The 9,987-nt window shown below is 35.2% G+C and overlaps 1 protein-coding gene across 1 annotated transcript in view; it reads left to right on the top strand.

The window, feature by feature from the left end:
• Positions 1-424: 424 nt before the first annotated feature.
• LOC121859767 (TRAF3-interacting protein 1-like) overlaps positions 425-9,987 on the top strand; it is a 29,634-nt gene continuing 20,071 nt past the window's right edge. Inside the window, exons 1-5 of the mRNA XM_042356754.1 lie at positions 425-599; positions 909-1,022; positions 2,395-2,507; positions 3,748-3,858; positions 5,097-5,363. Coding sequence (XP_042212688.1) covers positions 425-599; positions 909-1,022; positions 2,395-2,507; positions 3,748-3,858; positions 5,097-5,363 — 780 coding nt within the window. The remainder of the gene's footprint in view (positions 600-908; positions 1,023-2,394; positions 2,508-3,747; positions 3,859-5,096; positions 5,364-9,987) is intronic.

Below are 9,987 nucleotides of genomic sequence, written 5' to 3'. Positions count from 1 at the left end.
TTTTTTTTTTGGAGTATTTATGGCAAATAATTAAGTTCTTCCCATACACATGTACACACATCAGTTTAGTGTTTTTATTATCAGTTTTCACCGTGTTTTACCCTGAAATTTCCCACAGCCTTCACGCCCTGCCCACTATAGGATGATTTATGATCGTAGATAGAGAAAAACTAAAAAAAAAAATCTTATAATTGAACAAAAATTTGTCGCCTCTTTTAAAATATTTACTATAATGATGATAACATCCTTGGATAAAATAAACAACTCCTTCTGGTTGGGAGCAGTTTCCTCATAGCTGACCAAAATATTGTGCATTTCCTGCTATAAAATGCCAGGTATTAGTTTTTATTAATTACTCCTGTAATTATCAGTATATCTTAGTGGTAAACTGTGTTACTGTCACTGGTCGGTACATCATAGGCAGATGTGTCCACCAGAATTAAGGCAACTAACTGTTATATCAGCCTGTACAAAGAATGTTAAACACCCAAAACTGAATATCCATTTAGAGCGGTCTCACAGTCAGTTTATTCGCGACTTTGTGATCCGTGACTATCGCTACGACGCCACTGATCAAAGGGATGACTCCGTCACTGACCGTGTTAATTTCATTTTACTCTTAATTTTTTTGCCCCCAATGCCCCGTTGTGGGTTGATGACCTGTGCCTGGGTGGGCTATTATTCCCAAAAAAAATCTCCTTAAGTAATTATTTTCTTAACATAACTTTGACTTAAGTAACTTTTCCAGTACTTTGCCCACCACTGCTTAGTGACGTCAACCTATTTTGCTGATCCACCTTCTTCATCCTTGAGAACTCATTCAGTCATTTCTGAATGTGTGTTGTGTACTCACTTTACATTGAGAACTACTGAACCATAAGATATCATGATTATTTTATTTATTTCAGGTTATATCAGAGACTGGATTTCTCTGCTCTACACTGATGAAGAACTTAGCTCTCAGAATATAAAGGACAAAGAAGCCAAAGTAGTTTTCTTACAAAAATGTATAGATGCAACTGGTAAGTGTTAATTTTTTATAATTATTGAAAACCTGGTGAGAATGAAGGAAGAAATATATTTAATGGTAGTGCAGCTTTTTGTGGTTAATGATGGTTATCTCTGACATCCTTCATATATCCCAAAGTACTTATACACCCACATCTTGTTTGTGCTGTATATACTGTACTGCACTAGTGACCTTCCTCTGTTTTCCTTTTTGGCTACTTTGTTTGTGTGTGTGGGGAGGGGGTAGGTGTTTATAGCTGGAAGTGTAAAACCATAGATATCACTGTATGAGGCAATTAGTTGATCTGGGAGGTGAATCGTATAGGGCAGGGGTGTCAGCTCATTTGCCAAGGCGGGCCAGATTTAATATGAGTACACAGTATGGCCAAGTAACATAATTATAAGTATCGCAATCACCTCTTAGGTGAGTAGTACGACAAAATAAGAAAGGTGGATTTAGTCTGCCCTCGTGCTGAAACCCTTAAAAACAAACAAATCAAGTGTTTACTTACCTTGATCAATCTTATTGTTTGCTACTGCTGCTTCCTGATAATTGGCACCTCTTGGTATGGACCAGTGCATCAAAGTTTGGCACTAACGACTGAGCTGTAGCAACCTTCAGTATTGAATTACAAAGATCAGTAAGTTGAGACTGAAGCCGAGACTTGTTCAAGTTCATCATAGAGAAGAGTTGTTCACAGACATACTGTACTTCGAACACTGACATAATCTTTAAGGCAAACCATTTAATCCTGGGATAATTTGGTCCAAAATATTGATAAAATGTGCCAACATCAACACTCAAAAACCTGTTCCTCAACACAGAATCACACTGGAGCTCAATTATTTATTCAGCTGAAGGATACACTTACTATTTAGTTTTAGCTCCTCAAGGTAAGGCTTGCTATGGGTCGCATGCAAGAGTGTGTCGGGTCACATATTTGACACCCCTGGTATAGGGCCTACTGTTTGTTTTATACAGTATATGATTGACAGTAAAGCAGGGTTTACCACAGCAGGTAGTCAGCAGCTCAGTTCATTGCTTATTTACTGTATATAATACTGCCACTTCCACAGACTTGGACGTCCCTCCCTGCACCTAAAATAAATAAATAAAAAGTACAAAATAAAAATGGAACTTTAATGTACATTAAACACAAATCTCTAAGAGTCTAAATAGTCCCAGACTCCCGGCCACTGAGATTACTTGTAACTTAACTGGGTCCAGTCAGTCTATTCTTCATTTCCTTAATAAGAACCTTTTTATGTAGATATTAGATAAAAATGAATTGATGAATTGCAATATGATTGTAGGATTTATGGTGTACTATTTTAATACTGTACTATACCTTTACATTACAGTACTTATTTTATTAAATCTTTCAGCTTTAGCAACTGGGGAAAACTTGGGAGTACGGCCAAGTAAGGTTGTAGCCGGCCATGAAGCTGACAAGACAAATGAGTGGCTTCAGGCCTTGGGCCAGGCAATCACACAAAAGGTAAGAGGTTGCTCAGGTGTTTAAATTTCTTTTGAAGGAATCAAATTATTAATTATTAAATTATGCAGTTTAGAAATTTTTTAATGATTTTTTTTTTATTGAACACCCAGATCTTTTATGCATATTGCTACACTTAGATTTGAGTATTAAAATTATTAGAATACTGTGTGTATATATATATACAGTGGGGGCATGCTATAACCTAAGGAAATTCCTACAACTAACATTATTTAAAAATTTTTTATTAATTTATTGTTTTTTATTACAAATATTAATGATATTCTTTATTTCAGGGTTTAGATGCATATTTATGCACTTTTTACAATTTTTACAATTTTATATTATATTTTTCAGTGTTAAGTGGTTGTATTTGGGGCCTGAATGGATTAATCCTATAATCTAACAAATGCTATAATGAACAAGGTTCTAGAACCAATTAGATTCGTTATAGCATACCCCACTGTGTATATATATATATATATACAGTATATCAAGAATTATGTATAGTAGACAGTATTATTATGAGATCGACGAGACTTATCTTGTAAAAATTCTTCCTTAGAGGATATATATGTGATGAGAACTGCCTGATGCAGTTTCTACATGAAGTACAGCCAATCCAAAAAGTATAGAGACCCCAGGGTCCAGTGAAATAGAAAGCAAGCGATAACCTCAGATGCCTGGGGTTTCGATACTTTTTGGATTGGCTGAACATGGCAGTGAGTTCGCAGCACCAAGGAAAATGATAATAATGTGATGTACTATACTGTATTAAGTTTTCATGGCATGTTTCTAACAGAACTTATGTTTGAGAAGAAATTAAGCCAGCAAGTGGGTTTTAACTTTGCAGTTTTATAGCTGTGCAATAACTTTGGTAACTTCCCTGCAAGCACAGAAAGGTAATACCCAGCTGAAAGTTAGAATAATGCTGGATTTTGGTGACTTCCTGTGTGATTCTTAAATGTATCAGTAGAAAGTAAAGTTTCTGTTATAAAAGCAGTTGTTTCTAATAACCTTTAATTAAAATTCTATGAATATTTATATTTACCTCTACCGAATTTACCTCTGATAATGTTTTCTGAGTGTCTATAACAGCCCATGGGTCACCAGATTAAGGTCAGGCTAATCATATAAGTTATTATCAACAACTCAACAAGAATCATGCATAGTTAATACAATTTATGAGCATCTTAATATACCTGTATGTTGTACGGTATAAAGATGTTGCCCTTGATTTCAGATTGATTCCTCCGAGGCTGTTCAACAAGTGCTTAGCGGAGTCAAGCCGGGGAAGAGCAAAAAACCCGATAAGGAAAAAGTGGATAAAAAATCGGATAAAGGAAAGAAACCGGTATGTACAGTATGAGAGACATTATCATGATTTTCTTGAGTGTAAAGTGGTAAATCTGTGTAATACAGTACAGTTAACCTCTGAATTCGCCCCAGTGAGTAAGAAGATATCTTTACACCTTGAGTACAATAATTTAACACCTTGAGTACAATAATTTAACACCTTGAGTACAATTATTTAGCACCTTGAGTACAATTATTTAGCACCTTGAGTACAATCATTTAACACCTTGAGTACACTGATTTCATCCCTTGCAGACAGTTTTGTAGGACATTGAATTATGATGACATTGTACTCAGAGATAAGTCATCTCGGGCCAATGGGGTTAAGAGTCATAGTAGCGTAGAACTTCACTTCTTGATAGATAACTACAGAAATCCAATTGGTGGGGATCTAAATGGTTATAAAGAATGATCAGCTTTGTTTGTCATCCGTTCCCCTCCTCCCCCAAAATAAGTTTCTTGACCTGAGGCATCTTGTTCCTGTTGATGAATAACGTGTTTTAGATTCCTATCCCTTTTGATGAGTTTTTCTTTTCTCTCATTTGCTTCATTATAGATGCTCATATTTTCTTTATTTAAGTTTTGTATTGGTCTGTTTTTTCTCGACGAACAGTAGGTTGCATTTTGGCTTTCTTTGGATACATTTCATAGTCTGCCCCTTATTTTTTTCCTTCGTTACTTTGTGGATCAGTTCAACACTTATCATTCCATTTGCTGACATACCCAGATGTCTGAGGCATTCCACTAACATACTCTTAGATTACATTCTCTGCTTACTTTCATCACTTTGCTTTTTTCTCACATTTGCTCTTGTATTTCTCTTACATACACACAAGGTACTTGAATAACAATGTCATTTAAAAATACAACTTACTCACCTTCTATTTACGTATCATATGATTATACGGTATACACCAAACTTGCACCTCCGCTCTTTCCATCACTCTTATACTGCCCCGGCAAAGAACTCTATTTTTCTTTCTTTTTTTCATATATACAGTATATTTTTTTTATGAACTTGTATGATTTTCACAATACAGTACATCTTCAATTTAGTGTTCTGATGGTTCATATATAATTTGTTTGGTTAATATTTCTTTATAGACACTTGAAAGTTTACATTTTTACTTGCAAGTTAGTTTTAAGTATAAGTTGCTTTTCTGACATATTTATTTTTAATGTTACAGAATGTTTTCTTCTGTGCCATAAATATCTTTTTAATTTTTTCTTTTCTAGGCAGCTGCAAATAATAGAGGTGTCAGTGATAGTGACCCAAATTCAACCAAAGACCCAAATCCCACCAAAAATATTAAACCTTCCCAAGATCCCAAACTTAACAAAGACCCTAAATCAACTAAAAACCCAAGAGCTTCCAATAACCCTAAAACAGTCCAAGGCCCCAAAGGCAGGGAGTCCAGACCAACCCGAGACCCCAAAGAGACCAGAGAACTCAGAGCGGGCAAAGAGTCTAAACCCTCTCAAGACAAAGGCTCTCCAGTGAAGGTATTCTGGAAAGGTCGTATGTGTTGGGCTTACTGTGTCACTTTGTCCTTTTTTAAAACAAAGCTCAATCAACAGGTGGAGTTATTTCTGCTGTCATTTCAAAACTTTCTACTTGTTCTAGGAGAAGCATTTCCTAATCCTGTCACTGGTAAATCTTACACAGCATAAATCATTGAGAACTCTGTCTTCAAAGTTGAGCAAGATTTTTATTTGTATGCCTTGTGTATTGTGATATTGCATTAATACGCTCAAAAAACTTTTCAGTATGTATAAATACATTCTGTGTGTGTGTGTGTGTGTGTTTCTGTATGTTCTTTATGCATTTTCACATTTCTGAAGATGGAGAGCTGAAATTGGTTAGGGGGATGCAGGTAGCCTAGGGGATGATCATACACAATCACCTTTCCCTCCATGAGAGGTGGGTGGGGCCAACCATGAACCCTTACAAGCAGGTTGGTCCACATTTTGGAAGATGGAAAGCTGAAATTTGGTTGGCAGGTGCAGGTGGACTAGGGGATGGTCATACACTGTGTTCTGTCTTCCATGAGGAGGGGGGGGGGGTGGACTAGGGGAAGGTCTTACAATATCTCTTGTTCTTCTAGGAGGGATGAGTTGGATGCAGTTTCACAATTTTGAAGATAGAAAGTTAAAAAAAAAAATGGAGGTGTGGGTGGCTAAGGGAATGGTCTTACACTGTCTCCTATCCCTTCGCAAGGGGCAGTTTGGCCTCACAAGGACCAACCACAACTTCCCACCAATGGGCTAGTCCACAGTTTTGAAGGTAGAGAGTAGAAATTTGGTCGAGAAGGGAGGGTGGACTAAGTAATGGTCACGCTCCCTCTCCTGTCCCTCCACCTAGGCAAAGCTTGGTAACTCAGCTAGTACAGTAAAGTATATAATTTAGTCCTTTATCCCTTTATTGTACAGTACTGTACAGTGTTTCTTTGTGTTTTTTACTTTCCCCAAACAAATTAGACTATTTTTTTAATGAAAGAGTTACATTTTTAATGGTGTAAACAACATACAACCATTTATCATTGGTGATCAAACTTGTCTCTCCATCTATATGAAAATATGTGTATCCTTGTGTAAAAGCCTTACACTATTCACAGTTAAGTGAGTTTGAATACCAGCACCAAGCCTAAAAGAAACTAGAATAAATCTATATATCCCTTACCTTTACTTCACTCACACTTTTATATGGGATGAATCAAAGGACACGGAAACCTTAAGAAAGGGCTGGAAATACTGCGCTGTAAGAGAGTGATACAAGACAAGTGTCAAATATCAACAAGAATGGTTGAAATATACATATATACCACACTCTCACTTCTTTACAGTATATAAAGTAAAAAATTTTATACTGTTGTGCCGTATGATCATAAATGGGGTATTGGATCATAAAATATGTGATGCAGAGGTGCTGAATGGGGGGGGGGGGCAATGTCCAGATTAGATAGAATCACCTTTTCTTTTAGAATTAATAGATCCAGTTGTGTTTGGAAGAGTTCGTGATTGTAATCCCGATACTATATTCTGAGCATGAGAGAGCGGCTTTGTCATGGCGATTACCATAACGAGTGTTGTAAATATCAGAGCCACATGCTCCTCTCTCTCTCACATGGAATTTTAGGATTCAATCTCTCATTTTCTATCCCTTTTCTTTTGGCGTACTGTACTGGATAATTCTCTTCATACTCATAGTTTTTTCCACTGGAGAGGTATGAAATTAAACTTACATATAGGTTTAGATATGATAAACTCTTATGCTTTTTACATTACTCATGTTTGTATCCCTGTAATATGCTTTGCCTTTATAGTTTTGTTGTATAATTATCCAGATGTGAGAAGTCTTGATTGCGTGTGATCTCTCTTTGACTCTATCTCTCTGTTACCGTTGTTGCTGTGAGCTTTGTTTTAAACCCGAGCTGTAAATAATGATTCACTGCTGCTGCAATCATTCTGAAATGTTTTATGTATTCTAATCCACCAGCAAAGATACTTGTGTTTGTAAATCTGACTGAATAATTTGTAATTACAGTACAGTATATGGTAACATACTGTATTTTTACACAACCCAAGCTTATGTTTAACGTTCTTTCCATTTAGACATGTTTATAAAACTGTTTATCCAAGCATGGAAGTATGATATGCAGATTGAATTAAAAATTAGTGAATGTTTAACTAAAAACACTTGAATGTTTTTTTATATCTAAAATCAATACTCTGAATATATAGATAGCTATGCATCAGTGGCACAAAATCACTAAATTTATTGCTTGGTGATGTGATATACAAATGAAGAAGGAAATTGTTTCTAGATAAGGAGACTGATTGACCTTGATTATCCAGGAGAGATAAATGGATGTTATTACATAAGAATGAAGGAAACTGCAGTAGACCCATACTAGGCAGCCCATCATTGGCTTCATCTGTACTGTACAGTTCACAACACTTCCTTTCATTGAGTTTTATGTAGAGTCTGTTATGTTCTCATCTTCCTTGATCACATTATTCTTGTACAAGTGTTTGGGTCATTCAATGCTAGGAGAATAAAATAAGAATATGGCTTCATTGCATATCTTCACCACTCTTCTCTCATATTTATTTCTGGTGTTCTTTCTCATTCCTTTTTCTCCATGTGTCCATATTGCTTTTTTACTTCATTTTATTTCTATTTGCTATCTTCCAATTTTTTATTAAATAAAAAATGTCAAGATCTAATAGTTTTATCTAAAGAAATTAAAATTTTATAAAAGAATTCCCCAGATGGGCTTGCTACTCCCCAAATATTTATTACTGTACACATATTTGCCTCTTTTTGGTCTGTTAATCTCTTTCACCTCAGATGAGCCATCATGCACCTCTCCAGCCTTTACTTGTCAGAAGCAATTATCCTCTTTGGCAGGACAATACACTCATCATAGGCTTCACCTCTTCCTTTCATACTACAGTACATACATGGAGTACTGGAAATCAAGATCTTTTTAATTTTCTCTTCTTTTAGTCATATTTTGTTGTCATATAAAACATCTAATTTTTATTTTAGTTATATATACTTTTTTATTCTGATGGCTCATGACAACCATTCATCCAAGACATATGTCCAGTCTCTCTCTTCACAGTTATTATAAACCACAGCTTCACCATGATCCACAACTGCTGTGTATACAGTATGTCATATCTAATCATCTTGTATGTCTCCTAAGTACTGTGTACAATATACTCTTGTCTTCAGTATACCAGGATCTCTGAAGCTAAGCATGCACACTAAACTTTTGATGAATGCTTTTGCAAGCAATCTTGGGAGAGCAAGAGTTGGTCATTGGCTGTATGAGTTTTTACCTTATACTGTACTATTATAAAATTGTGAATTAAGCAATTTTACAAAATTCATTAATTTCTGATGGTGTTTACATCTGTAAACAAAATTAAACATGATTGTTGTTGCCAAAAATGTGTATTATGTTTTATTTTAGTGCATGAGAAGAGGCTCTCATAATGGGTAAAGACCTTGAATTATATTATCTGAATAGTTAAGCTAAGTTGTTCCAAACACTGAATCCTTACTAAATGGATTATTCAGTCAGCTTGAGTCAATAGATTATAGACTGTCAGATGTTATAATTTAAACATACATACTCCCAAAAAATAGTTTGCTCAAATATGGTGGATCTGTTACACCAGTACAGTAGCTACACCAATGATTGTTAGCTAGCAGATTCCATCCAGTCCTGTATCATCCCATCAGGAACTAAATTCAGTCACTCGTATGCTTCATCCTTTGTAAGTCTTATTCAACTCCCAATTTTTTTTTCTAATACTGTATTCTAAATTATGTAATTATCAGATCTTTTAAATCTATGTAACAACAGAACCATAAGGCCTGTGTCCTCTCAGTATCGTTGTATGGGTAAACCTCACACTCACTGTATTATGTGAATGTGTACAGTTTATGCATCTTGTTTTTATTTTCTTCAGAGCACGAGGAACTATAAAAAAATGCAAAGTTTAACAAAATTTTTAGTCATCACTTAATTTTACTTTACTTATCAAACACATACAATACTTTATAACTGGGCACATTATCTGTCATGGCATTACCACTGACATATTGAACTAAAGATAATATAATGTGTATGCTTATCTTAATTTCTCCATTGACCTACTAATATTAAGGCAGGGTATACGTTAAGCTAAACCTATGGCCAGCATACTCTACACCATCTCTCACAGTTATGATCAGGTTATAACTCCCAGGTGAGGATGGTTTGTGTACCTATGAGTTCTGTTATTACTACAGCAAGTAATACCTTTTGTTGCTCCTGAAAAATAAAAATTGGGGTATTTTTTTCTCTGCTTTGATCTGGTTTTATCTTGAACTACTTTACTGTCTCACATTATTAGTCCAGTCCCCACACTGTCCTTCAGTATTTGATATCTTCATTTCCCCTGTTTAATATTTCTCTACCTTGATTCTATTTCCATATTTTGTTTTCCTTTTTTTGTCTATGCTTGATGGAATAATTATAATTTTCTTAACTTAAATTTAAATTTCTTGGAACAATCAAATGTCTGTGGTTTCAGTCATCCTTCATAGTGATTATCTCAGTAGGTATTTGAT

This window comes from Homarus americanus, unplaced genomic scaffold (genome assembly GCF_018991925.1).
Source record: "Homarus americanus isolate GMGI-L3 unplaced genomic scaffold, GMGI_Hamer_2.0 scaffold27231, whole genome shotgun sequence".
In the NCBI taxonomy this organism is placed as follows: domain Eukaryota; kingdom Metazoa; phylum Arthropoda; class Malacostraca; order Decapoda; family Nephropidae; genus Homarus; species Homarus americanus.
Note: the sequence above shows the minus strand (reverse complement) of the source record. Positions and strands in the feature narration are given on the sequence as shown.